This window comes from Eublepharis macularius, chromosome 3 (genome assembly GCF_028583425.1).
Source record: "Eublepharis macularius isolate TG4126 chromosome 3, MPM_Emac_v1.0, whole genome shotgun sequence".
NCBI classification, from domain to species: Eukaryota; Metazoa; Chordata; class Lepidosauria; order Squamata; family Eublepharidae; genus Eublepharis; species Eublepharis macularius.
The window spans coordinates 54007924-54025743 of record NC_072792.1 but is presented as its reverse complement, the minus strand read 5'-3'; the positions used below and the strand labels follow the sequence as shown (position 1 = coordinate 54025743).

Sequence of the window (17820 nt, the reverse complement as noted above, 5' to 3'; positions counted from 1 at the left end):
CTGGTGCTGTTAGATCTGTCAGCAGCGTTTGACATGGTTGACCCTCCACCTCAATGATGTGGGGATATGAAGGACAGCCTTACAGTGGCTCGTCTCCTTTCTCCACGGTCAGAGACAGAGGGTGGCGCTTGAGGAGGAGCTATTGTCACACCTTTGGCAGGCCAGGCAGCTTGCCCCATACCTCTCGACCCAAGACCTAACAGTGATCCAAGCAATGGTCACCTCCAGATTGGGCTACTGTGACTTGCTCCACACAGGGCTTCCCTTGGGTCTGATATGGAAATTACAATGGGTCCAGAATACTGCTGCACGCATCCTTACTGGCGTTTCATATAGGGCGCATATCACTCCCATCTTGCAGCAGCTGCACTGGCTCCCCCTGGAGTTCCGGAAAAAATTAAAGGTTTTGGTTTTGACCGACATACTTACAGGACCACCTCTCACCATATGCGCCCTGGAGGGTGCAGAGATCAGCTGATAAACATCTACTGGTTGTCCCAAGCCCCAGGGAGGCTAGAATGCCCTTGACCTTTTCGTTCCTGGCTCCAACTTGGTGGAACTCTGGTGGATTTGAGGGCCCGGCAGGATCTTCTACCATTTCAGCGAGCCTGCAAGACAGATGTTCCGACAGGCATATGGTTTTGTCCGGTCCAGCAGTTGTCCGGAGAGGCTCCCAGCCGGCCTCTTGTCAGGGGGGGCCATTTGAGCACCCCCCCAATATGAGTTGCAACTCAAATTGAATGGCCTGTTCCCCCCTCCTTTCTCCCGCCCCGTGTATTACTGGCAGGGCTGGGTTATAAGGTCGCTGTCTGAGGGTAGTAGTTTATGGAAATTTTAATGTAAATTATGTTTTAATGTAAATTTTATGTTTTATTGCTGTAACCCACCCTGAGCCTGCTCGCGGGGAGGGTGGGATAGACGCCCAATAAATAAATAAAAAGGTAGCCTCTGTTAGGGGGTAGAAGCCAGGGACCTGCAAGGACTTGCAAGAGGCATCTAATTTCCCCTCCTCCCATTTTTTTCTCTGCCAGCCACCATAGCCTCTCCTGTGTTCCTGCTTCTCTTCTTTCCACTCACCAAACTGCCTTTATCTGCACCCATTTTCACCTTTCCCCTCCTTCCACCCCCCCATCCCAGCATCCTCTCTCTGGGAAAACTGCCCAAATTTTGTGATGCTAGCTGAGCCAGGCCCAGCTGTGATGAGGGACTTGCTGGGATACCTCTTTCCCCTGTACTCACTCCCCACACTATTTCCTCTTTCCCTCCTTCAGGCAGCCCTCATTGCCTCTCTTTTCCTTCTTTCACAGCCCTTGTGTCTGAAGAATGGAGCTCTGACTCTCGAAAGCTTGCACTATGAAAATCTTGTTGGTATCTAAGGTGCTACTAAACTCAAATCCTTCTCTTCTATTGCAGACCAACATAGTTACCCATCTAAAACTATCTTCATATCCTCGTTTCTCTGCTTTCTTTTCTTTCCATCACCCGTATTCAGCTATGTTCATTTATTTATATCCCACCTTTCTTCACAATGCTGACCCAAAGCAGCTCCCATCATTCTCGTCTCCGTTTATCCTCTCAGCAACCCTGTGAAATAAGTTGGGCTGGGAATGTATGACTGGCTCAAGATCACCCAGTGAACTTCCACAGCAGAGTAGAGATTCAACCATGCTTACCTCTCAAGCTCTAATAAGCCCTGACTAAGCTGGGCTATTCCTATAAAGAGGTTCACAGAAAAATCTAAAATGGTTTTAAAAAATAGTCTTTAGTAAAGCACTATAGAAGAACTTCATTCCTATTCCTAACCCTAACCCTTACTATCAAAATCTGGATTCAAAACGTTCAGGGTACTGCAAAGATCAGAATGTGTACAATTAAGACACTGCTAATTCTGACTGCTAGAACATTTTTAATGAATGTTGGAGAAAAGCATTAAATTTGACAAAACTTGTAAAATTATGCCTCACTTTTATATCAAATAAGACAATGTAATTGAGTAAATATGAATGAGTGATTAGTTGGGTAATTGCAATACTGTTATGATTGTTTATTTTTATCCTTCTTGAAAGTGAGTTGTCTTATGATGAAAATGTGATTGATATAGTATTGAAAATTGTACATTTTTCAGAAATAAAAATTATTTTTTTAAGAAAGAACTTCTTTGTAATGTCAAAAGTAAAAAATACCATGCTTGGAGTTTAGCCAACACTGTGAATTACTGTAGCAACCACAATTCACAAGATATCCGCCCAGAAATTCAGCACAGGGCCTCAGAGACAGAGACAACCAGAACAAAGAGCAATAGAGGGGAGACAAGAAGGCAAAATTGATTGCTTCTTTCCCATGATTCCTTGCAGTCCCCCCGCTTTCCATGCAGTGGTCCCAGGGTCAGTATATTTTGCTACAACAACTCGGACACCACATAGAAATCAAAGCACTTTAAATAAATAAATGATGACTGATGGCTAGTACTAAGGGTTTTTCACATTTATGAATCATATACACTCCAGCAATACGAAGGTTTCAGCTGAAGACAGGAGGAAATGAAGATCAGAATTCTGTTTTTTTGCCTTTAGCAGAAATTGCAAAAAGGCAGATTCTTAAAGACTAGCAGATTATGACAAGATCTGCATTTATATTCACTTCCTTTTTAAACAAAACTTTACCTGAAAGAGCTTACCATAAAATATAAAAATAAAACAAACAAGCAGCTAAGGACTATTTCATTAGGTACGTGAACATAATGTTCAGGAAAAATTTACTTTGCTACTTTAAAAAAATCTTAAATCCCTTTTCATAAATATTTTGAAATGCTTTAGATTTTTCATTAAGCTTTTGTTACTGCTCGATTACTAAACTGGACCTCAGAGATGAGAGTTCAAATCCCAACTCAGTTGTCATACGGTCTTCAATAAGGCATTCTCTCTCAAACTTAGTTCTCTGGGTCCTGACCGACCTCATAACATAAACTGGGTAAAGAATAAACTAATTTATGAATTAAAGTTAATATTCATATAGTTAATAAAACAGCCAAATAATGCCATGGAGCACAAGAAATACATTTCACCTATTCAGGAATAGACAATGTCCATCTATTTTAACATAGCCACTGTACCTGTGAACAGACTTATTCCATTCAAGCTTCAGTTGTACACACCAAGTGGCCCTAGATACAGAGTGGCACCCCCTTCTGTATCCTAAGATGTACACAACCAGCTTAATAGGGTCTCTATGAGCATGGTAACTGCCTTGAGTTGCCACACCAACATATCTCTTCCAGGATTGAACTGTCTCTTTTGGGAGCACAACATACCTAAGAACTTCAGCATTTCAAAAGACGGCTGTTAATCAACTAGGGTAACAACACTGTATGACTTTAGAGGAAAGACCTACACAAGCTTCAAGTTCCAAGGGAAAATAACTTTAGGACAATGTATTTCAACTGATGGCCATAATAGTACCCACAAAGAAATATTTTATTAAGAAGTTATCACTACCACCACCACCAGATATTGTTGGTTTCTGTTTTAGTGTTCCCAATAGTCAGCAAGTTCAGTCATTCAGCGCTTAGAATAAGTTGTTTTCACGGGAGTGAAGCACAATTTGGGAAAAGGCAGTAAGATAAATCGGCCAGTCTTTTAATGATGAGGTAACAGTGTATCCAACATTGCTCATGCTGGCTGTTTCTTAATGGGTGACTTCAGTAACCCTTCCTTCCTCTGAATCTTGCTCTGTTATCTAGCTATTAAGAAACAAAAAATGAAATTAGAATGATACCATTCTGACACAACAACAGGCAGTTTTTAACTACAGGTGCTTTATTAAAAACTTTTCTTTATATGTATTATGAAGAATAAGATCGTCTCTAGATTATTTTTCCTGAAGGAATCCCAAAGAGGCTTTTACTTCCTTACCCAGGCTCAAGACAGTTTACAAAAAAGTAATAAAACATAAAAGTATAATCAAAATAATTAACACAATAATGAAACAACAACAAATCTGGCCGTTTAAAATCCTAATTTTTCCTCCCCCATTTTATTTGCCAACTCACCAGAATCTGCACAGGTAGATGCTACCTTGAAAGGGCCAAGCCACGAGATCAGCATCAAGATTCACTTGATGTATCTGTTGCTGAATGATTAGTTTAGCTGGCAAACGAGAACTCAAATGCCGAAGTGCTCTTCATATATGTTCTTAGCTCAGAACATTTTTTTTATATACTGGATAGCATACTATCAAATAACTGGTCAAGTGATCCCCTATTATTTGACCACAGTCAAATACTCCAATACTACTTTGTAGATTTAATCTTTATTTCATTATGGTATCAATTGTATCAATCATTATGGTATCAATTGTTAGCAGGCAATAGAGCCAGCCCCGCTTGCCATGGAACTTTGCAGAAGGCAAGTGCAGACCCAGCAGCATAACAAAGCTCCTCCTACTGGCCACCTGCTATAACTGCAAGCATCTCCACACAATGTTTTTGTTTTTTTGATAGAGACGGCTACTTTGCTTTATTTCTGTCTTAATTTCATTTTTAAAATATGTTCACAACTGTGAGCTAACTTTGATGTTCCAGGATAAAATCCCAGAGAAACTTTACCTTCACGTTGCTAATAGGTATAATAACTCGTTAAGTCAATGTCATTGTTTCACAGTAACAGAACTTTTGTTATTAAAATAAATATTAAACTTGCTGATGATTACACTCTCTCTTTGGTTGTTCTTAGTAAAATTAAAACTTAAAATATTTGATCAGGCAATCTTTTTGGCTGGTTAAATGTTAGAGGAACATTCAACAACAACAACAACAACATTTGATTTATATACCGCCCTTCAGGACAACTTAACACCCATTCAATAATAACATACAAAGTATGTTATTATCTTCAGAACAAACACCCTGTGAGGTGGGTGGGGCTGAGAGAACTCCTAGAAGCTGTGTCTGACCCAAGGTCACCCAGCTGGCTTCAAGTGGAGGAGTAAGGAATCAAACCCGGTTCTCCAGATTAGAGTCCTGCTGCTCTTAACCACTACACCAAACATTTGTCTCTTCTGTCTGCAACAGCAGAGTTACACCCTTCCAAATCCAGTGAAGTCAATGAGCTTAAAACAGTGTAACTGCTTAGGATGGCACTGAGAGTCTAGCAACATCATGTAATTCTGCTGACTGTATGTTTTGTTTAGACTGAGAATCATCAGTAATTAGTTTCCAGATTAATCTAGTTTTTCTCCCCAGCAGCGGCTAAAAAACAAACAGCTATGTCAATGCAGGTTATGAAAAGACTGTAAACAGGCACCACTGCCCTGAAAATGAAAATGTGGTGGATCTGGAGAAAGAAAGGTGTTCATGATTCACTATGGATAGGTGAATGTAAATAATATATAACCTGGATATCTTATATTTTAATCAATTATTTCACCTCTATCCTATTTTTAAAATAAAACTTTCCTAATACCAGCTATCATGATTAAAAAAGTTAATAGTAGTGCCTTAAGTACTATATCATAAAAATCTTCCACAATGCACTATATAGAAAGTATATCCATTTGACAAAACAATTATAATAACAAAATTACAACAGAACAGAACATTAGCAGCAGATAAAGCCACATTGGCAGTACTAAGACACAGAACATAACATTAGCAGCAGATAAAGCCATACCACTAAGCCACGTTGGCACCAAGAAACCAGATCTCTAGAAAGGATTATCATTTCGACACTACGGAGTGCTCAAGCTCTGAGCACCCATAGAATAAAAACTGTTGTCAGAGTAGAACTCTGAGGAAGTCCTCCTGAACAGGTACCATCTTGATCCTCAGCTGCTGCATTCTGGGTCCTTGTCACACTGTAACGTGACCAAAACAATTACCCAAACTATGCCTAGGCCAATAGAGAAGGAACTAACTCTGAACATCTCCCATATAATACTATGAGTAAATATGAGCAGACTGCAATCTGGAGCTCAGCTGAGATGGAAAGAATCCTCTTCGCTGTTTAACTGGGATCACCAGTGTCTGGAGGTAGCAGGAAAGTTTGGTATTTCCCCCACAAATACTGTTTGCAATCTTGACCACAACTGGAAGTTAGTGGAATAAAATGACCCCCCCCCCCCCAGTTCTGCTCTCAAATATTGGAATCCATTCGGGCACTAGATGGCCTCATTTCCACCGACAAGAGTGATACAAATAAGCCCCCAGTCTCAATGGTTCCCTACAACAGAGATCGTTCTGTTCCCACCCACTCTCATCATTACGTAGCATACTTATCTATACCCCCGTCACCTTAAGAATATATTCATTTTTAAGAATTAAGCCCATTCTGCCCAAAAGCTCAGAAAAGTAACTACACTGTAGAAATACCATAGTGTTATTAACTATTATTTTTGATTCAAAATGAAAAGAGTTGATGATCTTTTATTAATATTAGATGCTCATTCAATTCATTTCACACTATAGCTAAACTTTCCTCAACTAATTTCTATACATTTTAACATGAGGTTTGTCACAGCAAGCTCTCTCCAAATTTTATTATCTTTTAGTACCCTATGGGCAACAGATTGGAGCCAATGCTACATTTCCCTGAATGGAAGGTGCTGTTCCATGACTGAACAGTGCCTTTCTATGAATGGAAAGGTACCTTTGGATCCAAACCTACAGTTTACATCCACCTCATCAGTGTTATTTGTACATACAAATCCAAAATACATCTCTTTGTAATATTTATTTGGTGCAGTCAAATTAATCTGGTGGGTTTTTTTTTAAAAAGGAGTAATTTACAGCAGAATGTAGCTACTCACCATTGACCTTTTGCATTCAAAAAATGAAACCTGTAACTCTCTGCAGTGCCCTTCCTTCAAGCACTGTTTGACACTTTTCCCTTCCTGTCATAAAAAGACAGCAAAGTAAACAGCCTACATATTATTCAGCAGACAAGGAAATATTACAAGCATATTCTTATCAGAGAGGGAGTATTTGATATTGTAGTCCCCATTTTCTTTCACACTCTAGTTTGTGTATTCTTTGCTACTGAGCACCAGGTTAACATATAACACAGAAAATTATCTTTTCCCAAGCTATAAAAAAACAATTTCTAGTTTCAAATCTGCCTTATTCACATCCCTATATGAAATAACATCTTATTGCAAACACACCAGAAAAGTTTTTTTAAGGTAGATTGCCTTCTTACTCTATAAGGCAACACTCTTCGCACTAACAAAAGGAGCGTTGACTCTCAAAAGCTTAAATCCTGAAAATTGTGTTGGTCGTCAAGGTGTGACTGGACTCGAATCCTGCTGTTGTTCTACAGCAGACCAACATAGCTGCCAACTCAAAATAGCCTTCTTACTGCAATGGAACAAAATGAAGACTCCCACTCTCCTGGCTTTTTGTAAACTATGCAAAACTGAATTATTCAAGAGGACTTTTTTTTACTCAGATAGAAGGGCCATAATATAAGGAAACTGTCTTGAAGAGATGCATCAGTAAAAGGATAGGGAATGGCTACAGACTTTATTACGATTGCTGAAGCACGATCCTACTGGTTGTTTATATGTCAATCTTAGAATTCCTTATGCTCTGCTTCAGCATTTCTTCAGCTCTGTATAAGATTTCTTCTGGTTTTAAATCTTTGCATTTATATACCTTATTACATGTTTATTGAAATGTCTTTTAAATTGACTGTATTGTCTCACACTGTAATCCACCTTGAGTCTCAGTGAGAAAGGCAGACTATAAATAACATAAAATAAATAGAACCCCTAGTTGCACAACTAGCCCTGTTCTACCTTGATCCCCTGTACACAGTTATTTGGGAAAGAGCCCCACGGGAATTATTTTTCTAGCAAACATTAACACGATCAAGCTTCAGAGGGGCCTGTAATCCTAACCAAGGATTACGCCCCAACAATCTTATTCCAGATAAACAATCATGCACGCCCAGTTTCTCAGAGTGGTTCTGCCGCGTTCAAAGGCAGGGGAAATCTCTCAGGGGCAGCCTTTAGCAACTCTCCCCCGCTCCGCAGGCGTGTTGTCGAAATGGACTCCCGCCCTGCCTTCCCCACCTGGAGGATGCAGAAACTCTTGAGCAGACATTCCCTCAGGTCCTCGCGCACACCAGCGCATGCGCGCCCATCCTTCTCTTTCTCCTCATAATATCTGGGCATCGCGGCCGCCGACTGAACCTTCCCTTCGGTAACCCCTTTGCGCAGCAAGAACTCTCTCCCACCTTCCCATCACTCCCGGCCTAAACACCAATCATCAGGCGCATAGGGACTTACCCACCATGCACCGCTCTGAGAACGCGCCGGCGCATGACTGCGCTTTTACCGGAAGTCAGTGGAAGGGAAGACCCACTCAGCTGTTGTGAGCTGGCACGGGCCACAGGAGAGGGGCTGAGGAAGGGTCCGGGCCCCTGTGGGCGAACCCCCGCCTGTGTGGCGACCGAGAAGAGGCCAGAGCAGGAGGGCGGGGCAGGACGCCTCAACGGCAAGCGGGCAGAAGCGGGCGGAACGTTCCGTGAGTTCTGTGCGCGGGTTCGCGAATGGTGAAGTCTCTCGCAGCGCCGTCCTGAAAGGCCCGCCCATGACGCAGCTAGGGTTGCCAACCTCCAGGTGGGGCCTGGGGATCTACCGGAATGACAGCTGATCTCCAGACAGCACCATTAGTTCCCTTGAAGAAAACGGCTGCTTTGGAGAGTGAACTTTATGCCATTGTACACCACAGAGCTCCCTCTCCAAACTGTACCTTCCCCAGACACCCCCTCCAAACCTCCAAGAACTTCCTAGCCTTACTTACAGCCGTGCCCCAGCCACCTGTGGTCGCCCTGCCTGCCCATCCCCTTCTGACAAACTGCTCCACTTCCTTCCCGTGGGACCAAAATTCATAGTACTGAAAGGTTTCTTTAAAATGCCCCCCCTCTAATTGAGCCGGTGGGCTGAAGTTTATTGTGTGTGGTGATGAGGGAGGGGTTGGTTTGTGCGGCTTTATGGTTGGTTAAAATCTGTATACTAGTCCTTCTGAGAGTTTTACAAGGTGGCTCTCCAGTAAATCTGTACAGTAAAACCATAAAAACATCTGTGTAAGAAGCAGCTTTAAGAACACAGAGTTGCAGCCCCCTGTGCCATGATGTGTGAGTAAGCCTCCTTGAATCCGGTGGGGCTTACCTGTGCGAGAACGTGCCTATTTGCAGTCCTCCTGGCTTTGCCCAAAGGCCCTTGCTAGATGTTTACTCATGGTGTGCAGAGAATGGGTGTTTTTACAAGACGAGGGTTTATCATGTTTTGACTGTAGACCAAGCACTTCTGCAAGATAAGAATTCATTTTCTGCTTTTCATCTTAGGTTTTCTATATTGATTAGTTATTCTGAGTGGCATCCATTTTCCCTGTTCCTAGACCATAAGAAAACAGCTCCACAGTTACTGCATTTTTCTCTTGATGTTGGAACTTTCTGACCCTACACATTGTTTCAGCTTGCTAGTATGACTCCACAATAGCGTATACTGTTGGAGATTAGGCCTACTTCAGTAGCGTTCTGCCCATAGTTGTCTTGGAAATGGAGTAGAGAGACATGACAACCAGTCCTGCCCTGAGCCTGCCAGTTCGGGGAGGGCAGAATAGAAATTGAAGGTAAATAAATAAAATAAGTGTGTGTAGTGGTTAGAATGTCAGATATCCATATTTGAATCCCCACTGTTGAAGCTTGCTGGTTGATCTTGGGCCATTTCCACACTCTCAGATTAACCTGTCTCACCAGGCTATTGATAGGACAAAATGGCAGGGAGAATGTTGTAAGCTGCTTTCGGTCCACACGGGGGAGAACGATAGGGTAAAAATGAAGTTAAATAACTAAATGTGCAAGGGGACATTATTTGTCACTTCATTCTTCGGTATTTCATGTTCTTGGTATTTTTTGTTCTTGGTAGCCTTTATGCAGCCCTGATGGGTTATATTAAGTACTTACCTGGGCCAAGCGCTGTCAAAGGTGGTAAATATGCATCTGGGCTGTGTCACTTCAGCTTGTAGGTGAGCCCTTATATGATTTAGTACTTTGTGTAATCCTGTAGGTTTGACCTACCGTTGAATTTGAGGGGAAAATATTTTGTCCCTGAGAGGGAGCCTGAGAAGGAAAAAGAGTTCTGAAGGGAAAGAGGACTTTGAGGAGAAGAGTGAGAAGCTGTCTGCACCAAATGCAGAGAACAGCATAGCTTGAGAAGGAGAACCAGTGTGGTGCAGTGGCTAGAGTGGTGGACTAGGATCTGAGAGATCCAGGTTCAAATCCCCACTCTGCCATGACAGCTTGCTGGGTGAGCTTGGGGCGATCATACACACTCAGCCTAACCTACCTCACAGGGTTTGTTGTGGGGAGAAAATGGAAGAGAGGAGAATGATGTGAACTGCTTTCGGCCCCCATTGGAGAGAAAGGTATGAATGAAGCAGAATTTTTAAAAAGGAGCCTCAAAAGAGCTGCAGCCTCTGGAGATCTGAAGAACACTGAGAGCGCCAAGAGGAGTTCCAGCACCACCAGTACAGAAAGCCAGCCATCCTGCAGCATAGACTGTGTGCAAGAGACCTGCAGAAGGCCTCAGAAAGTCAACAAAAGACTCTTATCTCTTAGGTTCCCACGTTGTCTGAATTGGAGTTTTGTATGTGTGTGTCCTACTTTGATTATGGAATTAAATCCTCCTTGTATTTTAAGTTCTTCCTGTGAATAGTTATAGGCGATTGGAGGGTCTGGGAGTTGTCTTTGGAATGTTTTCTTTTTGGCTAACTGGCCACAGTGGACTTGAGGCACCTCTGCTTTCTTTTACCAATTGCCATTCCCCATCGCTCTGTCTGTAAAGGCAGAGGGGTGTGCACCTGATTGTTCTCTAAAGACCTCCCCAAGTTTCAGGACGATTGGACCCCAGGGTCCAATTTTATGGGGCCCATGAAGTAGGTGCCCCCAGGCACTCTCCATTGTTTCCTATGGGGGAAACATTTCCAAACAGACAGAAACATACAGGAGCAAGACTGCCAGTGGCCAACAACACACTCCCAAATGCAAGAGGAAACCCAACAGAACCACACTGAAGTAAGAGGAGCCAAAGTGAATCAAGGGGACCAACATCAACATCAGTCATGTCACAACAGAGAATTCCACCCCAATCCAAACTGGAGCAAGGGACACTGTTGAAACGTAGCCCAACAGAACCAGTGTCACTCATGGAAGCCTGTTAGACAAGGAGAGTTCCTGCAGAGATTGGCCACTCACTCCCCTGGCCTGGGAAAAATGTATTGTCATCTAGACATCTCATTAAACATGTATAAAGACGGGCATAAGAGCTGAACGTTTTATTGCAAACCTGGGGTATGCCTGTTCTCTGTTCACTTGCTTTGATCCCTCCCTACCATTTCACTGACCATATCCCCTCCCTTGTTCTTTGTAGGCTTTTTGTAGAGGGTGATTCTAGGTCCAGGGTCCAATCCATTCAGTGCTATGTCATGTTCTCATGGCTGGTGGCCGCCATCCCACTTCTGCTTATGGAAGGTTAGCAGCCCTCTGAGACTAGAGAAGGGAGAAGCCAAGGAATGATTCAGGGCATGGCTCAGTTTTGCCCTCTCTAGGAGAGAAGAGAGCAGATGCTGCGTGCCACTTGGATGTTCAGTTGGAAGTTTGAAGTGACATCCCCAAGATTGTGTGGTTAATGGAAGATTTCAGTTAAGAAATTTTGGCTCAGAAGGTTAAGATCAATAGACCACGCAGTTACATTTTTTTTTCAAGCAGGATTTTTTAAAATGAGGTAGAGTCAAAGTAGCAAGGCTGTCAATTATAGGATGTGATGGAGGTCATTAATTCATAGGGCCACCATAAGCTGAAAGCGACTTGACTGCAGGTAGCATACATGCACAGTCACATGGCAATTTTATGCATCATTATTTAGTAACATGCTCAACTAAATGAAATTAGTTGGGTCCCAAGGGACCTCAAGTTATCTTGGCTACCTTTATTGCCCATGTAGTTATACTGACACACAGCTTGCTCCTTACAAATGACAGACTTAATGAATCAGTTCTGTACAGAGTGACCCTGATCTAAGCCCAGTGAAATCAGTGGGCTTAGACTGGAGTAACCCTGTCTAAGATTGCATTGTACATGTGATACTTGCTCTTATGCAGCTGCAGGTTTTTTAAAAAATCTCAACTTTAAAATTATAAATTGTTCTCTTCCTTCAGCAAAATGTTGCCTACAACATCAGTTAATTCTCGAAGTCAAAGCAATGGAGCCTTAAACTCCAGGGATGCAGCCAGGCACACTGCAGGGGCAAAGCGCTACAAATACTTGAGAAGACTTCTCCATTTCCAGCAGATGGATTTTGAGTTTGCTGTGTGGCAGATGCTGTATCTCTTCACTTCACCACAGAAGGTTTATAGGAACTTCCACTACAGAAAACAAACAAAAGACCAGTGGGCCAGAGATGACCCTGCTTTTCTTGTATTGCTAAGTATCTGGCTGTGTGGTAGGTATCTGAGAACGTACTTCCATAAGTGTGAATACCTGTGCGATGGAACAACTATTAAGCCATTGAATGCGATCCTCTAGAGCATTGGGAAGGGGTGACATCGGTGCGTTGATGACACTCGACTACATGTCTTTTTAACTAAGCATCCAGGTGTGGCTGGTCTTTGGCCTTTTCTGCATGGTGAACTTTACATTGGGCTTTCTACATATTCAGCCCATGAGGATTGGATCCGCTTTATTCATCAGTACTGGCCCCATTCTGCTTCAGTTCTTTAATTCTACACTTTCAGGGAGCTGAACCGAAGTGGTATCTGTTTTTTATTTCTTCTGCACTAGAAAAATGTCCCAATTCTGCTGCGGACTTTGAGGACTGGTCAATTGCCTCAGTGGTTTGGCGGAGGATTTGTCAGTTTCCTTAGTTGATTGCTGAGGAAATTTACAAAGTTTCTTTTGTCTTTTTTTTTTTAAAGTGGCACCAATGTTGTAACATTGCCATGTAATTTTTTAAAAATCGGGGGGGGGGGGACTTGATTGGTTGCTTATTGGGGAATAAAGGGGTGGGTGAAAGGCAGGGCAAGGGCTCAGCTTCACAGTGAAGAAAGCATTCTGTACTTCAAAAAAGCCCCGTTTTGACTTTGCTGGGGAGAAAACATTGGAGCATGTGTGCAGGGAGAAAAGCCAGGGAAAAAAGGGCTGTGGCAACTGTGGCAGTTGCAGCCCTTCTCTGTAAAGGTAAAGGTAGTCCCCTGTGCAAGCACCAAGTCATTACTGACCCATGGGGGGGACGTCGCATCACAATGTTTTCTTGGCAGACTTTTTACGGGGTAGTTTGCCATTGCCTTCCCCAGTCATCTACACTTTACCCCCAGGAAACTGGGTACTCATTTTACCAACATCGGAAGGATGGAAGGCTGAGTCAACCTTGAGCCGGCTACAGAATGCAAAGAAGTCTGGGAAGAAGTTTGGAGACTGAATCGGGGTTTTTTGATCATGTGTACAGAAGTCTGGAGAGAAATTGATGCAATATGGGGCCAGAACCAATGAAAAAGCCTCGTGCAGAAAAGACCATTGTCCTGCATCAGTGTCCAGATCCCTCAGCCAAGTGGTTGAAGGTAAATGACATAAAGCTGAATGTGGACAAAGCAAAGGTAATGGCATTGGGGAAAGCTGATGCTCTGGAAGGAACTGCCCTGGCCGTCTTGGATGATGTATGCTGCGTTCCCATCCAATTGGATGAAGGGTTTGGGAGTGCTCCTGAACCCACCCACCGTTTTACAGAAGCAAGTTGGTGTTGGTTGCAAGGAATACTTTCTTCCAATTCACAAATTCCTCCCTTCTAGACTCAGCCAGCAGAGCCTTGGAAATCTAATGCTTTTGTAACTTTCAGGTTGGCTTACTATCCCATATTCTGTGTTTGGCTGCTCTTGGAATTTTCAGATGGTACATAATATATAGCCTGACACTTTAGGGGTGATACTGGGTTTCTTTTCTTCTGCACTATGCAACTATGACTTGCCTGGCTGCCTTTTCAAAAATGGCGGTAAACATTCTTAACGTTTTTTACAGTCACTCCTGTCTTACACAAAAATTAAGGGCCACAAATAGCCCATTTCTTCTTATATGTATTTAGTGACTGTGGTCAATTTAAACCAAGTCTCACCTGGCCAACATTTAACAGATCCTGTGGATTCTAGTAACAAGTGAATCTTCAAAAATAAATGGGTATTTCTCATGGTACTTCATAAACAATACAACGTGAAAGGATTGAAAGGTTCAGTAGTATGACTTCCTAGAAACTACACAGTATTGCACATTCAAGATCCTGAGTATATAGGAACTGACTAGTTAGAGCACTTGATTTTTTTAAAAAAAGAGTAATTAACTGCATTTTTAAAGTGGAATATGGTTATCTTATAATGGTTTTAAAAAGCTATAAAGGAGCTCCAAGTGTTAACAGCCATAATCATCTCACTAGTTAGTGGTGTGACAGCAAAGCAATATGAAAATTTGATTGGAATATCTCTAAGAACTTGGCAAAATAATTTTAGATAGTGAAGGCATATTATGCAGGAAGTGTCTTCCACTAATTTCTTAAAGGAAGGGAACAGTATTTGACAGTAGGGCACCTTGTATGTCAACAACTAATCACATCTCTATTTCTTGTTTTTCTTCTTCAGTATCCACAATAGGATTTGGCTTTGTATTGAAGATGGGATTTGTTGAAACTATTAAGCTACTGCTTTGGGTTGTGTTTATAGACTGTGTGGGAGTTGGCCTCCTAATTGCAACTTTAATGTGGTAAGTCTCTGTGAATTGAAGTGATGTGGTATCTGTTTGAATTTTGTGGAAGATGGCATGATGGTTATCAAAGCAGCAAGTCTTTGGGGGTATAGCCTAAGCATGCATACTTATGGATATGCCCCACTTAAATCAATGGGGTTTATGCATGCTGTTATAACCACCAGTACTTTTATGCAGTACTTTTCTGAAGAAAAACTGTATTTCAAAGTGTGGACAAGAAAACTGTATTCCCAGACACAGGGTGGAAAAACAGACTTATGCTATAGAGAACTATTCTGTTGTCATAGGAACTTGCATGCAGTTTCTGCGGTAGAAACATGTTGGCATTTTTAAATTTAGGAAGTAGTATAGCAACAGAGGACTGGTGGGTGTTAGAAGTTGTTTGCCATCTTTGGCAGAAGCCTGTCTTAATACTTGAGCTGGTACCTCTGATAATGCTATGTAGGGTTGATATAGTACATCTAAGGTGTTCAGAATACTTGGCTTATGTTCTTAGTTATCCTCAGAAAACTATGCAAGGCTATTTATTGTGGATCTCAGCCAAAAAAAATGGGGGGGGGGTGCTAAGATTATTGCAAACTTGAGGTGAATAGAAATTAAAGGTAACTTTCTTTGGGATGGCTCCAAAGATGCCCTTCTAAGGATGGTTCTATGACTTTTGCCTGTTTCTCACTCAAGTTGCAGTCCCCATGGATTTTGAGGGTCCCCCAACACTCAGAAGCAACTTGAGGCACAGGTGCTGCAGAAGATAGGTATAATAATAACATTCAATTTATATACCGCCCTTCAGGATGAATACCCACTCCGAGCGGTTTACAAAGTGTTATTATTATCCCCACAACAACAAAAGCCCTGTGAGATGGGTAGGGCTGAGAGAGCTCCTAGAAGCTGTGACTAGCCCAAGGTCACCCATCTGGCTTCAAGTGGAGGAGTGGGGAATCAAACATGGTTCTCCAGATTAGAGTCCCACACTCTTAATCACTACACCAAACTGGCTCTTGAGATCCAACTCCCCATCTGCATCTGTACTAAAAAGAGTCAAACTACATTCTATTAATTGCCTAGCTTGCTATGCTGCTGCTGTTGTTTTTAAGACTCCTTATTTTCTTCCTTCCCTGTATAGGTTTATTTCAAATAAGTATTTGGTAAAACACCGAAGCAGAGATTATGACGTGGAGTGGGGATATGCCTTTGATGTTCATTTGAACGCTTTCTATCCTCTTCTTATCATCTTGCATTTCATACAACTGTTTTTCATTAATTGTAAGTAAGTCTTGCACACCCTGATCTGAAGCAGTTTTGTTTTCATGCTATTTGCTGATGGAACTCAACAGTCATTTTCTCTTGCAGCTGTAATTGTATTGGATTCATTTATTGGCTATTTTGTTGGAAATACTTTGTGGCTGATTGCTATCGGTTATTACATCTATGTGACATTTCTAGGCTATAGTGGTAAGTAACGATTAAAGCATTTATCACTTTATCAACATAAGGAACTTCCGATTTCCAAACTTAGGAAGGAGTTTCTGTCTTCCCTGCTAATTGGTGTTTCTACACACATCCTTCCACAAGAGCCTGCAGTTATATTAGGATGAAAGCTTCAGTGAACTGGAAGGCACCATTAGTTCGTATTTTAAGGAGCAATGTGTGACCACATGGTAGATTGGGAGGGAATTCTGAACAAAAGATCTTACTTTCAAAAGTTTTTTTCGATGGCAGACGGGAGAGGTGAGATGCTGTTCCAGCAACACAATCCCAACAGCCTCTTTTAGTATGAGGGTCATTGGCTGTAGCAGAAGGAAATGGCCAGTCTTCTCTCTGCTCCTGTCTCATAAGTCATTCACGTTACGTTACGTAAACATAAAGGCTGTTATGTAAAGAAGCCATGGCCTTCCTAAGAAAGCAGGTCTGGAAGTGTGGTCCTTGTTGGAGGAAGAGTAGTAGACCAATGCGATTGTTGTTATGCTGATTCTTGTTTTTAGAGAACCATTATCAGTGGAAATACAGGCTGCCTTGAATTCTGACCTTGAAACTTCTTCTTTCAGCATTGCCATTCTTGAAGAACACAGTTGTTCTCTTATATCCATTTGCACTTCTTGTCCTGATCTACTTGGTTTCATTAACAATGGGATGGAACTTCACGCAAGCACTTTGTTCTTTCTACAAGTATAGAGTGAAATAAACTGAACTTTATCACAAATTGGGTTTCCTTATTCTTACCTCCTGCTGCAGTCTCAGAATAGGTAAGAGAAAGGTCCTCTTGTAAATTTCTGTAAATACATGTTCACTGTAGATCAGTGTGTAAAGTTTTTGGTTTTCTAAAATTTACAGCTGCAGATTTGTAGTAATTCTGTATTCTTCTGCGGTATCTTCCTAATGGAAAACATTGTACATTTCTGTAATAAAGGGTTTTTTAAAACTGATTTGGGTATCACTTTGAATATCTGGTATCGATCCCAGCAGATTAGTTTCATTGGCCAATAGTGTATTCACAGGAGTCTAAGATTTCCTGAAGTTGTTCTAGATGATTACTTGCATCTGACCTGCAAATAACTTCTACTTTTCTTCACTCTTGTTGTGAGTGAAGTTAACAGAAAAAAGTAATACAAGAGGAGGAATTCGCCTCCCCATCAGAGAAACTGCAGAAGTAGGGGATGTCTAACCCCTTTCTCTTCCTCTCCTGTATAGGAGATATCAGAGTAAAAATATGTAATACTATGGTGAATCACAAGTTTCAGGGAAAGCAATGCATTTATAAGTCTGAGGAGTTGAGTGCTGAGAAATCTGTTCTCTCCTGTAATTTTGGTAGCTTGAGTTCAGAAGGGTTAAAGTGAGCCTAATATACTTATTGCTAACAGTAAGGCACTAAGTCCAAGAGAAAAGAGATGTATTGATTTTCAGTATGTGAAATTCTGTTATTTCACCAAATGTAAGTGCACCCTTTTTTTTGCAGCTGTTGTATGTAAGGCGCATCTCTGCTCAAACTTCACCACTAAAATTTTGTGCAGAAGGACAGACT

At 41.8% G+C, this 17820-nt stretch overlaps 2 protein-coding genes across 2 annotated transcripts; one reads left to right on the top strand and one right to left on the bottom strand.

Annotated features, from left to right (window-relative positions):
- Positions 1-1901: 1901 nt before the first annotated feature.
- LOC129325441 (cytochrome c oxidase assembly factor 5) lies at positions 1902-8265 on the bottom strand. Its single transcript, XM_054973077.1, has 3 exons — positions 8065-8265; positions 6802-6885; positions 1902-3739 (listed from the first exon to the last, which is right to left on the bottom strand). Exons 1-3 carry the CDS (start codon positions 8164-8166, stop codon positions 3698-3700), a joined length of 228 nt encoding a protein of 75 aa, XP_054829052.1. The 5' UTR covers positions 8167-8265; the 3' UTR covers positions 1902-3697.
- A 75-nt stretch (positions 8266-8340) lies between these two features.
- UNC50 (unc-50 inner nuclear membrane RNA binding protein) lies at positions 8341-17224 on the top strand. The gene is made up of 6 exons (XM_054975034.1): positions 8341-8518; positions 12215-12498; positions 14678-14798; positions 15925-16064; positions 16152-16253; positions 16847-17224. Exons 2-6 carry the CDS (start codon positions 12219-12221, stop codon positions 16981-16983), a joined length of 780 nt encoding a protein of 259 aa, XP_054831009.1. The 5' UTR covers positions 8341-8518; positions 12215-12218; the 3' UTR covers positions 16984-17224.
- Positions 17225-17820: the final 596 nt, after the last annotated feature.

What these genes read in the sequence shown, in the direction of transcription:
- LOC129325441 (XM_054973077.1), bottom strand. Translation starts at nt 8,166, where the DNA reads ATGCCCAGATATTATGAGGAGAAAGAGAAGGATGGGCGCGCATGCGCT. An exon ending in AGAGTTTCTGCATCCTCCAG is followed by an intron (nt 6,886 to 8,064) that starts GTGGGGAAGGCA and finishes TTTTTATGACAG; the next exon opens with GAAGGGAAAAGTGTCAAACA. An exon ending in TTGAATGCAAAAGGTCAATG is followed by an intron (nt 3,740 to 6,801) that starts GTGAGTAGCTAC and finishes GTTTCTTAATAG; the next exon opens with CTAGATAACAGAGCAAGATT.
- UNC50 (XM_054975034.1), top strand. Translation starts at nt 12,219, where the DNA reads ATGTTGCCTACAACATCAGTTAATTCTCGAAGTCAAAGCAATGGAGCC. An exon ending in GCTAAGTATCTGGCTGTGTG is followed by an intron (nt 12,499 to 14,677) that starts GTAGGTATCTGA and finishes TTTCTTCTTCAG; the next exon opens with TATCCACAATAGGATTTGGC. An exon ending in CTAATTGCAACTTTAATGTG is followed by an intron (nt 14,799 to 15,924) that starts GTAAGTCTCTGT and finishes TTCCCTGTATAG; the next exon opens with GTTTATTTCAAATAAGTATT.